General features: G+C 42.5%; 1 protein-coding gene across 3 annotated transcripts in view; it reads left to right on the top strand.

Annotated features, from left to right (window-relative positions):
- Positions 1-15,170, top strand: part of RCL1 (RNA terminal phosphate cyclase like 1) — a 33,711-nt gene extending 18,541 nt beyond the window's left edge. Inside the window, exons 8-11 of one of the 3 annotated variants that reach the window (XM_030005154.2) lie at positions 4,573-4,676; positions 11,982-12,029; positions 12,833-12,956; positions 13,071-15,170. In XM_030005154.2, coding sequence (XP_029861014.1) covers positions 4,573-4,676; positions 11,982-12,029; positions 12,833-12,914 — 234 coding nt within the window. In that variant the 3' untranslated portion in view covers positions 12,915-12,956; positions 13,071-15,170. Of the gene's footprint in view, positions 1-4,572; positions 4,677-9,591; positions 11,104-11,981; positions 12,030-12,832 lie in introns of those variants that run through there. The other 2 variants (XM_030005153.2, XM_030005152.2) reach the window with 2 other exon arrangements.
- The last annotated feature ends 665 nt before the right edge of the window (positions 15,171-15,835 follow it).

The following is a 15,835-nucleotide window of genomic DNA, read 5'->3' as shown; positions in this document are numbered from 1 at the left end:
GGAGGCATGAAAAATCCAATTTCCACATACTTTTATCAGCAGCAATAGATTTTTTTTTTTCCTTTGAAAACCATCCAGCACTTGACAGATTGAAACTAGTGAGGGAATTTGTCCAGATATTATACTTTCTTCAGAGTCAGGTGTCAGAGAACTTCTGAAATGAAGAGGGCTGGAGAGGTCTGAACGAGGTAATTTTCTGCTTTAGTGTACTGCAGCCATTTGAATGTGATAAGTCAAATTCTGCAAAGCACCAGGATAGTGAGGATCTCGGGACAACAGAAAAAAACCCAAACATTTTGAGGAGGAAGCAGGGTCAGGCAAGTCTTTGAACGATAAAGTGATAGGCCATGAGGTTTCGGTGTCTTTGAAGACCGGATTCTGAGTGAGGTTGTTAGCTGTGGTCTGCTGTGGTACCGATGGCACTCCTGGAAGGCTCTTTTATGTGTGGGCCGTTTCAGTGCAAGAGTGACTGACAATTGCTGAGCAGAGTACGGACTGCTTGCGGTCCTCCGCTGCAGCTCACGGTGGAAAAGTTCTTGTTTGTTAGCATTTTTGGCTATTGTGCTGCTTATCCACTGGAGTGCTCAGTCCTTATTCACTGTTCATTAATTCCCCACTCCCTCTGTCATAGGCAATATGATGGGGTTTGTTCTGTAGTGTTCAGAGTGCACACTTGAATTTATGTATGACACACATGCTCGCACAGCTCTAGCCAGGAATTGGGTTCCTGATTGATTGATTTTTTTATTATTATTATTATTTTTTATTTTTTTTTAGCTTAGGTCAGTTTGATCTTGCATTGACCCCAGAGAGGATATAAAAACATGTTGTAAAGCATGCAGTGTTTGTTTAGTTCGAAGATACTTTTTTTTTTAAGTTTCTTTGTCTAGATAAGATGACTAGTGAAACAGTGAAAATTTGGGAAAGCTGTGCATTGAGCAAGAATAGGTTGCTCTGAACAGGCACTCTTTAAGTCCCACTCTCTTTACAGGGCTCAAAGGAGAATTTCTCTCCCTGTGTTTAGATCCTCTCTTGATGAGATTTGCTTCTCCATCTGTGTCCTTGCCTGTAGGTCCTGTGCTGCAGGCGCCAGGGAGGGTTGACCACAAAAGGGCATCCTGGGAACATTGGACATAATTCTCTGTAGAAGGGTTTTAGCTGTCGGGGTCACCCACAAATCTGCTGGAGTTCATTACTGTTTAAAGGGCCCCAGGGACATCTCTTAAGGTGCTTGCTTAATCCTTGCTATTATGTGAACTTTACCACCCAGGAAATCTAAGGATTTGAATCTTGCTAAGTGCTAAATGGTCCCTTTTACTCAGCCTTCAAAAAGAAACGAAAGAGGTTGTACAATTCTTGGAATCAGTGGAGCTTTTTTTATGTATATTTGTTGATGGAAAGATGTTGGAGCTAATTGACTAATAATAAGTGGCACAGTGCTCATGGCAGTGGCACTGAAAGAGAAGGTGTGGAGTGACTGGCTAGCATTGTCTTTACAAATCCATACGAAGTTCTTACCTAAGCTTAATTGTAGAAGGCCAATAAGGATTTTCCTCTTGTCTTTGAAAGGCATTGGTTATGGGAGCTTTATATAGCAGGTGATTGGCAGAATGGAAAGGCCTGGAAGAACTGGAAAAGGATTGAATGTTTATATTCCTTGTGATCATCAAAAGAGGCGAGGATGCAATACTTATTTAAGGCTGAGTTCTTTAATGAAGAAAGATTGAGTTGTTAGGGGGGCTTGGAGGGGCAGGAGGGGTAAGGCTGTTTTATTTAGCTAGAGCTAAAATGAGTGAAGCGTTTCACTGAAGGCTTAATTTCCAAGATGGCCTTACATCAGTATGACAAGGCTGTGCTCTATTCTTCTGGGGGGGACAGGGGGAAATGAACCAATGTCTGCACATAACACATTATTGAGGCATGCAAGTGTGTACACAGGTAAGGGAGGAAATTGTGTGTATGCCAAAATATAACCAAGACTAAATCAAAGCTGCAGTCAAGCTCAGAGAATAATCCTCTTTGAAACACTGTTGTCCAATACCCAGAGTTGTGATATTAGTATGTGCGTGTCAGCTGTGTTATTTCATCTTAGAATCACAGAATGGTTTGGGTTTGAAGGGACCTTAAAGATCATTTAGTTCCAACCCTGCTGCCATGGGCAGGGACACCTTCCACTAGACCAGGTTGCTCAAAGCCCCATCCAACCTGGCCTGCAACACTTCCAGGAATGGGGCATCCACAACTTCTCTGGGCAACCTGTTCCAGTGCCTCACCACCCTCACAGTGAAGAATTTCTTCCTTACACATCTAATCTAAATCTACCCTCTATTTGTATAACAATATTTCAAAATGGACAGGATTTTAAGTGATATGTGTCTCTAATTGTCACATCCAGCTGGATCTGGCTCTGTTTTCAATGGAAACAATAATGGAGAAACTGCCATAAACTGAGTTAATATGAACTAGAAGCTGCATCCTAGGTTGGTAACAAGCGCCAGCTATTTTGGAACACATCTCAGTACTTTGGCTCTGATTTTGCCCATCCCATTTCTCTTGGGAGGGTTGGTTTTGATTCTGAATTCTTGAGTAAGTGGCAGGTGGATTGAGAGAAAAAAGTTAGCCTCCTTCAGAGTGGCATGTCCCTCATTTGACACAAGTTACTGTTCTGTCATCATTAGATTACAAGCAGATCACTAAATTTCCCTGTCTGGCAACTGACTATGTGGGAATGGGCATAAGAGCGCATTGCTAGTGCACAACAATAGTAGGGACAACTGACTTACTGCAGCAAGAGAGCTTATGTAAGCAGCTAGGACGTGATAGATGCATCATGTTTTTCTATGTTGTTTAGGATGTGGTTGTCTCCATGCTGATTGAAGCTTTTGTATAAATTTAGTCATAAAAATACCTTTTTTATAATGTTTTCAGCTTTAGAAAAACAAAAACAAGCTCAGAAAAGATGAAGTTTTCATCCAACTGATAAAGAGCATTTTGAATTATTAACCGAACTACAAATACAGAAGTCCTGTGTCAGGAATACTCCTTACCAAACTCTCATCTGATTCTTGTACATGTTTCACATTGGCAAATATAGCTGGTGAGAGCTGTGGCCCTAGATCACACCAGCAAATTCTGCAGGTACCATGTTCACTCAAGATACACCACAATTTTTATTAGTCCCACAGAGAGCATTAGGTTGAGTGCATGAATTTCACTTTGGTATGGCAGGTTCACGCCGTTAAAAGGGTGAGGGCTGCTGTAAGAGCATGTTGCTAGGAGTTAAGTCATGGTAGTGAACGTAATGAAGTTGTTTCCTTTGTTGTGGTGTATCATTTGTTGCATGAAGTGCAGAGGCTTTTTCAGAAGAACAGAGCTGAGACTTGTCACACTGAAGCTAGGCTATCTTGAAAATTAAACCTTCAGTAACTCTCCTTGGAAAGGTCCTCCTTTCTGGCCTCTCACTTAGTAAACATGCTGAGGTTGTCATGTCGTGTTTTCTTAATCTATGTAGTCCAAAATTTATTTTGCACCCTTTTGCCATTTTGGATGGTGTTATCTCTTAAAATGATGACAGGTTACTCCTTGCCCACAAAACACTCAGTTTACCTCATTAGAGAATTTGGTTTTAAAAGGATGAATTTTTAGTTTTGGTCTCTCCAGAGAACATATTCAGAGGGCATAGCATTAGGCCTGATCCAGCAGGAAACTGTTCACAGGTTTCATGTGGCTGTGGATCAGGGTTGATATGAGGACAGTCTGAAATAATGTTATGACAGATAATTTTTCTATTTTCAATGTGTTTGCATAGTAATAGTTTTGGTAAATTCTCTCTACAGCAGTCTTGACTGGAAGTATCCCTTTTAATTTATGTTCAAGCTTGGTAAACAAAGCAAGCCTTCCAATTCTAATTTACATATGCATCATAGTTAACACCTTCCGCATATAAAACAGTTTACCATGCATGTATGACTTACTACAGTCAAATATGTACAAGAGTATGTGTAGTTCTACATAATTTTATGCATGGCTTTTTCACATAGCAAAAAAAAAAAAAAACTTCCCATTTTAAATATGGGGGAAAAAATGTTTTACAAATGTTAAACCACAAAAGTTAGCAGCAAGGTCTTAGGTGGATGTGTGTGAAACAACTTTTAACTTGCTGTTTCGTGCCTGCTAACACTGAACTATTTGTCCAAATATAACTTTATAGTTACCAGAAAGTGCTGCATCTTCAAATGCACATGAACTATAATTCATGCCTGTTTTCAATTTACTGCAAAGAAATTCTGCAGTGCTTACATTCTGTGATGTTAGAAGAGAACAGGTTGGGAGAGATGGGAGGGATCTTTAATGTGACCTTGTTACTGGGTTTTGTTTTAGTTCTGTTCCTTTCCCGCCTGACATGGGAAATTAATGTCATTGTTACAAAATCTAGATTTTTATCTTTTTGGCCTTTGAAAATTGGGAGCAGTAATTCAGCCTTTTAAGTGTATCTTTCTCCCTCATTACTCTCCTCCCATCCCAATTTCTGGTTTGTACAGAGATTAATTATTAAAACATTTTGGTTTGCAGGGAGGCTGTGTAGATTCAACAAATCAGAGCCTTGCTCTGCTCCTCATGACCCTTGGACAACGGGATGTTTCCAAAGTCCTGTTAGGACCTCTGTCTCCATACACGTAAGTTGTTTTGTTCAGTTCAATTACCCAGTCTTGTCTAATTCACTAGTTTTATTGCACAGCTATTTTATGTATATGGAAGACTTTGCTTGTGGCTATGAATAGAACAACTTGTACCCATCCTCAAATGAGACAGATGGTGTAAGTTACCTAGGGTTTATTTCTACGTGTTAGAAGATGATTCCCTTACTGTTCTATATTATTCCTGGTTCTGAGAATTGCAGAGATGGGGTTTATTGTTGGTTCTTGGTCTTGGATTGTATGCGTACATCAGTTTGCTTTTTGTTGCCTAGCATACACTACCGTGTTTTCCTAGTGATCTCTCTCTAGCTGTGGCATTAAATGGCATGTTTCAAATGGCTAGCCAAATGCTAAAGCTGTGATTTTCCATAGGAAGCAGCTTAAGAGTTCAATTCATGGACCTATGTGCAGCCCCAAAGCTTTAGCCCTATTGGCCAGCAGTCTTCTATCTAATCCTTCAGTCTCGATTTTTATTAAAGCTTTGCAGCTGGCAGTTGTTCAGAGGATAGGAAAAAACTAAGTTTCTTACATTGCCAGTTGCAACAGACAGGTTAGGGAGAGGGCATCGAGTATCAAAAATTTCATTTACTCTATCAGACTGACAAGTGATTGACTAGATCACAGTTAAACCTAGAGACTGAGCAGTTTTCCTTTAATCAAATGGAGGGAGGGTTGTTTATCTGATAAAGGCATCAAATAATAAGACTATGAACTGTCCTTTTTCAGTTATCATGGTACCGGTGCTGTATACATGAAAGGTACAGTACTATGATAACTGAAGAATGGTAGTGCCATCACATTGAGAGCTAGAAATTGTCTAACTGCTATTCTCAACCCCTGTTATCTTGGAAACAACATTCATAAGATTTTGAGGGGGAGACAGAGAAGCCTCCCATTGCACAGGGTTAAGGTAAGTATCCATGTGAAAGGCTTACAGAGAGTAGATACTGGTGTTTGAAGTGCACAGTTCAAGCATGTGAAACAACCAATCACTTGTCATTGTCCAGTCTTTTTTTTTGTCTTCTTTTTTTTTTATGTTATGAAAATCACGCAAGCGCACTTTTATTTTGTAAGCAGGCTGATTTCAAATGGGTAGGTTGTCACTTCTTCCAAGCTAGGAGTGTGCGGCAGGAATGAAGGTCAGGAGCAGACATCCTGAAGCAGCGTGTGTCACGTGAGATCCTAAAATTTGTGATTCTGTGAGAATCTGTGACTCATCAGTCCTGTGAGGATCTATTCAGAGATCACGCAGCTCTGTCTGCAGCACCCCTGTGGCCTCACTAAGGCAACTCATAAAGGGCTGGGAAATTTGCCTCCTGAGCAACTCATTAGATGCCCAGGCTTTGGAAGTAAATTGCAGTACTGTCATGTTCCACTTCATTGTCCCTTCTTTTCTCTCTTGGGGCTCTGACATCTCTGCATTTAACATTTTCACCCTGCAGAAGCCGAAGCTATTTATAAGCCGTGTTATGCTAGAGTGGCTTCCCTGTCTAGCACAATGTAGCATGAATGTGACGGTTCATTTGGCGGATGAGAGCCCTGTGTGGGGACATGGTGCTTTGGAGTACATCCATCAGGAGGAGGAACAGTCTCCCAAGTATTTCCACAGGAGGCATCCTTTGCCCCCGCGAATGGCACGGGGCAGCGGGGTGAGGGGTGGGCAGGCAGCCAACACCATGAGCATGGCTGTCCTGAGAGGCACTGGGGACACCAGTCCCAAAAAGACCGCTTGGCCTGCGGCCATCTGGATTACTTTCTCTCATCTGACGCTCCAGATCTCACGGAAGTTAAGTGCCTCTATGTCAAGCTGAGCTTAAAATCAAATGCAGCGTGCTGGCTGTGTTGCCACCCGGCAGAGGTCGGTCTTGCGGGACAGGTGCGTGCAGGTGAACTGGCGTGAGCCCGGGGTACGTGAAGGAGGGCAAAGGGAAAGCTCGAGTGCCCCTGCCCTTGGTTGCGCAGAGGTTTAGGGGCTTCAAGGGGAGGGGACAAGGCTAGGTGCAGCCCCCGAGGCGGGCCTGGCTCGGGCAGGGCGCCTCTGCCCGGCCGGGCTGCCGCTGTCGATTGTTGCCCGAGCCCTGCCGGGAGTCGGGGGTGACCGTCCCCGCCCGCACCTAGACCCTCGACCGGTCGTCTCCCTCCTCCCCGCCCGCTGCCCCTCGGGCCGGGGCCGGGGCCGGGGCCGGGGCCGGGGCCCGCAGGCAGCGCGGCGCCCCCTGGCGGCCCGCGCGTCCGGGCACTGGCCGCAGGCTGCGGCCAGCAGCTGCCGGTCAGGCCTGGCTCCTCCCGGGCAGCGGCCGGGGAACGTCCCCGGCGGGACGCTGGGCAGCAATACCGGGGCCGCCGGCGCTGCCAGACTGTGTCCTGCGCTTCTCTCGGGGTAGTCGAACCAAGAAGGTGTTGCTGGCGCGCAGGTCTGTTCTTGCACTGATCCGCGAGTTGGTCGCTTTGCCCTGACAGAGAGCTAAGACGTGTGAAGTGGTTGTGTACCTTTTGGTGTTGCTTCTGGGAAAAGATAGCACTTAGATAAACAGACTTTTTTTTTTTTTTTGGTAGTACGATTGTTCTTTATTTGAAAGCCACTGGCCCTGAGGAAACCTCCAGTGTGGCTCATGTAGCTGTCCCTGGGCCTAAGGAAAAGTGTTCAGCTGTGCCTTGTTCTTGCCTGAACACACAGTCTAAACTTCCTGCAAAATAAAACTTCTCTGTACATGTATGTTTGGTGCAGCCTCCACTATTAATTTGAGGTGCAAACCTTCCCACACGCGACTCATATCAGTCTCAAGCTAATACAAACCTGCTTTCTGCTGCACTTCTGTCACATACCCCTGACCTCCCCCCATCTTGTTTGCCTGTTTCCAGGGCTCTTACCACTTGTGCTTCTACTGCTGCAAGTCAGAGCTGGACTCTCTCTGCTCCAAAATTCTCCCCCAACATCCCCAGGCAGCCCCCCCTGCACTCCCACTCATGGCTGTGGCAAAGCTCTCTTGCTTTTTCTCACTCTGCCTTTTATTCAAAAGGGAGAATTAGAGAAGCGTGGTAGCCCACATATGTGCAAAGAGAGGTACAGGCTGAACTGATCCCACCAACATGTTGCAGAGTTTGCTGATCAGTTTTTAGGATTTTTCCCTGAGCGTCTGGCTCGCACGCTGCCTCTGGCATTTGTACAGTTTATTCTGTGCCCTCCTTGCAGTTCAGCATGCCGCTCCTGCTGTTTTGGGCTTGGCTGCTTTCCTGTCAGAGTGCCAGAGCTCTGGGAAAGGACCCAGCTAAGGAGAAGGCTGGTACAGAGCTTGTTGCCTGTCAGCTTTACTGAAGCATTTGTGCCAGCATATGCCCATTTGCCTATTATAGCAGCAACCAGAAACTTTGCAGTTGGGGAGACATGGAAGAAAAGGTGCTTTTCACTGTTAATCCATTTGAGAGATGAGAGAGCTGGTATCCATGCTAAGGCCAGTTACCAGCCCTCAGGAAGGTGAGGTAGAAAGGTATACATGGGGAGCCATGTGCCCACATTCACCCTGCAGAGATGTTCAGCTGACTGCCCCAGGGATAACTCTCAGATCTTGTTACCTATACTGTTCTGTGCTTACCAGCAGCCTCTCTTTGTCTGGCTCCTACTGTTTCCCTCTTCTCCCCATGCACGTACCTGAGCCCAGGAGCAGCACCTTGCCCTACTGAAGTGGATAAGGCAATTCTTGCTCCTGCAACTTCCATTGTGCATATTTACAATTTCTGTGAATAGGAGCTGCCAGGAGGTTTTCAGAGGCCTCATGGTGTTGCAGTGGGGACAGTCCTACCTTCTTGGTCTCCTGGTTCCCATTTTCTGGGTACTTTCTTTTGATTTGGTGTAATGATGTAAGTGTGATTAGCTTGCTATTATGCTCTCAGCATGCAGAGCAGAGACTTTTTCCAGACTGCCAGCCAAACAAATGTGTGGACTCGATGTGCACATTCCCTTTCTTTAAAGGTTAAACTTAACCTAAGAAGGGCACATACCAATTGCTGCAGGAGATTAAACCTTAGCTCAAGACTGCAGACTTGCTTATGGCCATGACTGGAAGAGACCAGACTTCCGTCAGGAGGTATTGCCAATTTTGTATTTGTAGCCTTTTGGTGTAATTGCTTGTTCCCTATTTTGGGTAAGCCTGTAGGAATGTTTTCTTGGCTGCTTTTGTTCTTTTTTTTTTTTTTTTTTTTTAATACTTTTCAGTAGTTTTTCCTGTCACTTGCCCTCCAGTCAGTGTGCATTTAGGAGCATTGTGTCTGTTTAGTCTTTTCGTGCCTCATTCTAAAATGATGAAAGGAAAATTACTTTTTTTTTCTTTTTTCTGAAAATGAGAGAAAACAGGAAGAATTCTGAGTCTGAATGTGATTCTAATGAAACATTTCACTAAGTGGACAAGTTAGTAATAAAAATCAAACACATGCTTTAGGATCTGATGTCTCTCTTCTTAAAGTATGCACCCAAGGCCAAACCCTTTGGCTATCCCTGTTTATCTTTTATTTCTGCTTGAAACATTGAGGCGTGGGGAGTACCACAGGTTGGAATGTGTTTCCTGTGGCCCTAATGGAGAGTCAGCATCATAAGTGACCTTGCCTAGCTACATCTCTTCTTTCTCCTTTCTTTCTTCTTCCCTCAACATTTTGTCTTGCCATGTTAGCAGGCATTCTTTCTCTCTGCTTATACAGAGAGTGCAGTGGTTTCAGTAGGGGTCACTAGCTACCTCTACAACACAAGTGAGAACAATGTTCAGAGTCTGTAGGCTTGTTGCTCTGTACTAAGCAATATATTCATGTTCTGTTCACTGTGCTCTCGCTGGAATCCGCGTTAGTACATACTGCCAATGGGCTTTCTGTTTTGTTTCTTAAACACTTGTTTTCTCTCCCTCAGAATTGAGTTTCTGCGACACTTGAGAAGCTTCTTCCAGACCATGTTTAAAATTGAAACAAAGACCCCTGAGGAAGAGCACATGGGTGGGGAGAAAGTCTTAATGACGTGTGTTGGCATTGGATTTTCCAACCTTAGCAAAACTATAAGATAAGAAACACCTGCAGACTTCGTGAAATGGGGTGACAGAAACCACTGCAAAGATCTGATAAGACCTGCCTTTCCCTGTGCTTGTTCTGGCACAGGGAAGCCAGTGATGATTCCAGTGCAGAGGAACCCAAGCTTGCTGCATGTAAACAATAAAGCTGACTTTAGGCTATTTAGACCTGTGCTGTTTATAAATGCAATGCCAGTATTCTGTGCTGCATGGAATGGCTGGCTGGAGTCTCAGCTGGCTTGGGACTCTTTGCACTGTATTCCACTGCATGGGACACAAGTGCCTCTTATGTCCCTGCGCCCTCGAGCTTTAATGCAGTGGATGCTCTAGTTTTGTGTATCTACAGAGTTCACTCTTAGCTTTTTCTGAAAGGTTTAGATAGAGAGGGAAAACAAGATTGACCAAAACAAGCTTTGCAGTGCAAAACAAATGATCACAACAGAAATATTAGATTATTGACGTAATTGCAGAGACAATATTGGCATGGAAATAAAAGTAAAGGTGTGACGATAATTTTTTGTTCATACATTGCATGTGAATAGAATTTGTCAAATGCTTCACTCCTGCTTATGTTGACTAAATTACAGTTTCATAGGAGGAATAAAATACCCATCTTTTAATCGTCCTTAATGTTAGAATACTGCAGAAGAGATCACAACCTATACTGCCTTGTTTTAGCCTCCTCTGCAAAGATGGGCATGGGAGGAGAAAACTCCTTGACAGTTTTTTGACTTATCACATATATTCTTTTAGGTTTGTTTGGCATGCCACACACTGCAGTTCACAATTAGTTGTGAAAGGTAGCAAAATAAGCTGTAGGCTTTGAGGGAGAAAAATTTATTCAGTTATGCCATCACATTTTGTGCAGCTGCTCCCTTTTGAAAGAAGGGATAATGGTGTATGGGCACTGCTTGGATTGACAGGTGCAAAAAGCTTCTACCAGGATATAAATATTTATCCAAGGGCTTTTGGTAGATTCCAGGCAAACCTGCTGAAGTTAATGCTGAACTCCTGACACAAGGAAAGGACTTTATACTTGACTTCAGACTACACTCAGTGCATCTGGAGTAAAAAAAAAAAAAAAAAAAAAGTCAAAAGCTGGTATATATAGAGAGCAAATACTAGTGACTGTGTTATAATGGTCTTACAAACTTTATCTGATGCCACTGTAAAGTGGGCATTACCTCTGTAACATGAAAAATGTATTTTGTACCCAAAAGGACTTTGACAAAAAGTTAGGTATTTGATTAGTGTTTTATTAACTATTGCAGGCTGTGTGAGTCATTTTTGTACTGTACTTTGTTCTTGTTGCAATCTGTCTAAACATGTTTTGGAAAAATAAAGTATTTTTTCCTAAATAAGGTTTTATTTCCCTTTAAAACAAAACAAACAGCAATCAAAAAAAAAAAAACCCCAGAAACCTTTTCCCCAGCTCTATAAGTTGGCATTTCAAAAGATAAATGGCTATTTTGAACTGATACATCAAAAGAACAGCTGTGGGTGTTGCCAGAACGAAAGGTGGGAGAAAGGGAGAGGGCAAGGAGGCTCTTACAATTTAATAGCTTTCAAAAATTTGATTTGCAGCTAAGGAATCCCTAAATAAAATAGTAGAATGTGAAATAAAATTATTTTACTATATTTTTTTGAATTTAAAGTTACATTAGGAAAAAAGTATGTGGACAGGGAATAATTTACCTTGCTCCCCGCTGTCACCTATGCAATGAAAAAGCTAGAAACTCTCCAAATTAAAATTACCCTAAATACAGGGAGCCACTGATCCAAAAGGTGAAATGTACAAGCTGAGATTAATAGCCACTAGAATTAAAATACAAAGCTTACGCTAATTAAAGATACAAGTTTGTAGTACAGCTCTGATTTCTAAAACTGGCCTAAGTAAAAATTTGGAAGTATTGTCACAACTTCAAAAATCAAAAGCTTTATTTTTAAACTTTTAAAGCTCTTAACTTTGAAGCTGTGACAGCTTTTCCAAGTGTTCCAGTTTCACCAAACATAGAAAGAGCAACGTGTTGCCCAGGTAGCAGATTCTTTAGCAATAGAGTAATTATGTCATAAAATTACCCATGCGTAAGTAAAGCTCAGTGTTAAAGTTAGACTGCTAACCCTTAGCCCTGCTGCAAATCACATAGCTCTGCAGCACAACGCTTGCTATGACTCAGAATTGCTTATCGCTTTACAGAGAAAAAGATATTTGTATGAAAGGACTATGTTTTTCCAGAACAGCCAGCCTCTGGAGAAACAGGAAGAATTCCAGAGGAGGTTTTAGGTAAGACCTTTCTTAAAATTGTTTGACCTTCACATTCTGTGAAAAGTACTTACCGGGAGGAAATGCTGCAGATGGAAGCTGTTTGTGTATCGGCAGAACAGCTATTAAAACCTGTTTTGGTGGACTGATCCCACAAGCAGTAAGATCAGTTTTTGAGCTGGACAGAGGAAATTAATTTTTGGTGAAGACAATTCATACTCTTTGTAGCCACAGACTTTATGGTAAGGATGCTAGTTACTAGGAGATGCATCTTTCCTCTCAGTCCATCATGGCAGATTTAATACTCAGTTGACTTGAATGTGCACTGATTAGCTGTATGAGAATAATCCTGTACTCTTTGAGCTATCCATCAGCAATTTAGGTAATCCCTTTGAGTGAACAACTCTGATAATACCCTTCTGCTGTGATTGGAAACTTTTCTGCTTACAGAAATCTTTAAGGCTGGACCATAAAGAGGTACAGTTGTGGGAGGGGACTAATTAACAGAAGCATTTTGTAATGTGCCTTTTAATTGCAATAATTTTAACGTATAGGGGGAGAGGGTGAAGAATGCACAGAAAAATAGTTTGGGGAAGAACTAATTAGAACACCTCATTAAATGGAGAATCTCTTCCTTTAAACTTGCCTAACAGGAAAGGCTGCTACAGTGGCGATGTGGAAAGTATTTGCAAAACGTGTCTTTACCTTGCACCCACTTTCACTTTTGTAGTGTCTATTGTCAAACTCTCTTCCATTTCTAAGCTATGATGGTAACTTGACTGCACCTTCTGTGGTTACGGAAAATTCACGTTAACTTGCTGTAGGACAGGTTCTGGAGTAGTAGAGATTATGCTGAAGGTGAAATTGCTTCAGTTCAAGCCAATGCACTTTACTGAAGGCATATGACTAGAAGCCAGTGCAATAACTGCCTGGGGAAGCACACAGTAGGTAAGTTAGCTAGGCCAAAACAGTAAGTACATGGCTGTCTTGGGTAATGTTTTCAAAATGGTGATTGTGTTAGTGCCAGAGTGTAGGTACTGTCTCTCTTCTCCTTCCCCACAGGCGACGTTATGAGTCAAATGGATTTTGTTTCAAGCCGCTGAGGCATAACTCTGCTGCTTGCAAGCTCCAACATTCACTTCCCCGTTTTTCAGTCATGGTCTTGAGACACCAACAGGAGGAAAAAAAGACAAAGAAGAAAAGTACCAGCTTTCAGGAGGCATAATTTTGCCAATGAGTTTCTTTCTCATTTTCTGATATTGTATGGTCATCTCCACACTTCTATTGTGTATGTCTGATGAAAGCATTTTTATTTAGTCTAGATCCTCGGGCATACCAAGTGAGACATGCACCTGTGTCAGGGCAACTCTAAATAAAAAAAAATTGGAAGGGGCATCTTCTACAGTTACTGCTTAGGTCTTGGTAAGCTCTGTCTTAAAAGATCATTCTTGGTGGGATATGTGCAGTTTTCCTTGTGTCTGATACAGGAGCAGCACTGACAAGCTCTGAAGAACACCTATTACCTGTTGTCAGTGGGAGGGGTAAAAGACAGAAAGTCCTGCAGGGAAGAGAGTGCGGGGGTTGAACTCTGTGGTGACAGCATTGTTTGTGTAATGACCGTAAGTCATGCACTGCATCAGAGCATCACTGTGTCCAAATAGCACTCGTGCTAGATAAAGTTGTGGCATTGTTGTAAGACAGATTTGTTAGGATGATTTGTAGTATACCTGTAGCAATAGACGTTAGGGGTGAGTGCTAATCTCTCTCCTGGAACAGTAAGATTATTATATATACACATCAAGAAGAGTGCCCAGACTTACATTCCCTGTGTACTACAGGGTATAGAAACAACGGTGCTTGTGGAGGTAGCAATAAGGAGACCCACAGAGAAAATGTTTTATTATAGACTGGTATCAATCAAGGATATAACCACAAGAAAACGATGTCCAAAAGCAACTCTTTACATCAGGATGAACGGTGGCCAGGAGCCCACAGAAGTGAGGTGGCCAGGAGCCTGCCACTGCTGGCAACCCCTCTGCACACCTGTGCAGATGTTGAGGGGGGGCCCTTTGTGCACACCAGGGGTAGACTGGTGTCTTTGTACATTTGCCTTCATGCTGTATGTCTGCCAGATGGTCCACGCTCACCCCACTCTTCTCTGTATCGGTTTGGCCACACTTCCCTGGCAGCATCCCCTGTACTGTTCACAAAACAAACATCAGTACTCCTTTAACAGGGAGCCCATGGTGAAAATCTGTAGGGTCCTTGTGGAGACTGATTCCTGTGAGGTACCTGGTGCTTAATGATGGATGAGCTAGTAGGATTAACGGTTTGATTCCAGTGATGATCACTACATGTCTGTGACACATCCCATTATACAAAATGTCACGGGGTCAGTAGGGCACCCTTGTTTGCAGGCTGCATCGAAAGTCACACTATTTGAGAACAAATGTCTTACTCCTCCTTACTTTGCTTCTAACCGGCAACCACTCTGCTCCCTGAAAGTTACTTACACCTTTTCCAATTCTCAGCTGTCTCCACGGATAAGGAAAAAAGTTGCCTTAGCCAGTCATGAATGTAGATATAATCTGTAAGGTAGGACTGTGGTTCTGAATGGGCATTCCTCAGCACCATCAGGGAAGACAGTTCTCTTCCATGTGTCTGGAAATGTAGTTTTGATGAGTTATAAACTACTACACATCTGCAAGCTGGATCTAGATCAAAATATGCATAAGTTTTGATTATTTTCTTTTTTTTTTAACATCACCAAAGTGAAAAAAAAAGGGGGGGGGGGGGGGAGGTGACGCTTACAGTTTGTGTGTCAGCATTCAGAAGGTGCCCAATTCAGTAAGGCTTCCTAAGAGATTTGTTTAAGTATGTGTATATAGAAACACATCTACAGATTCAGAATGTGTCTGCAGAAAAGGTTTTCTACCACATAATGTTTCTGAGCACTGAATGTAAAAATTGACTTCATAATTCACCCCACAAGTGTATTAGCCACTATTTTCACCTTGTTCTTTGTGACTTAAATAACGTAATGTACTTCTGAAGAAAAGATCCACAATAAATCAGGCCAAAATGAGACAGCCTAGAAAATGTTATACCCATTTCTTTTGGAAATGTGTTTGTCGGGTTGTTAATAAAAATACTGTTTCCTCATCCTTCACTATCAATGTCAGTAGCGAGTTTTCCCTTGAAACAGTGCCAAGATCTTGTTCTAGTCTTTTCTAAGTAATGATGCATGGATTCAAAGTGAAGAAGAGCTGGTTTGAAAAGATCTGGCTTTTTGCACGGTACGTAGAGCATTTTAGAAGAACAAGCTATTACACAACGCACAGGCTCCTTAACAGCTTCTTACTCAATAAGAGCGTGATGGGGGGGTTAGGGGAGCTAATCTAAAGCTACACCATCTGTGGCTGGCCTTGTAACAGGAAGAATGTGGCAGCTGTGTAAATAGTTTTTCTTCTTAATTTTCAGTTTCAAAGTACAAATAAAGAATGAACATCTGTTTCAGCTTGCAGAGTTAAATAAGCATTGTAAGCAGATGGTTTTTAAGACTTGAAATTTACGGTAAGAAGTGTTAATGAGAAGAGGGTGTAACTAATAGCCAAGGAGATGGATATTACAGAATCCTTTTAGCCTTCTTTTCCCTCCCCAGCCCCACAGGTTTACACAGAAAGGAGCAATTTGGTGAGAAATTGCTGAATAGCTGTTGAGATACTGTAAGGAAAATACAGGAAATTATCAAAATTGTCACTTGCCTGACTGAAACACAGAGTAAAAACCATGCTTATGTTCGTGGAATTTTCTTCACTGACCCAGCT

Source organism: Aquila chrysaetos, chromosome Z (assembly GCF_900496995.4).
Source record: "Aquila chrysaetos chrysaetos chromosome Z, bAquChr1.4, whole genome shotgun sequence".
NCBI lineage: Eukaryota > Metazoa > Chordata > Aves > Accipitriformes > Accipitridae > Aquila > Aquila chrysaetos.
The sequence above is the reverse complement of the archived record's forward strand: the minus strand, read 5'-3'. Positions and strand labels throughout refer to the sequence as shown.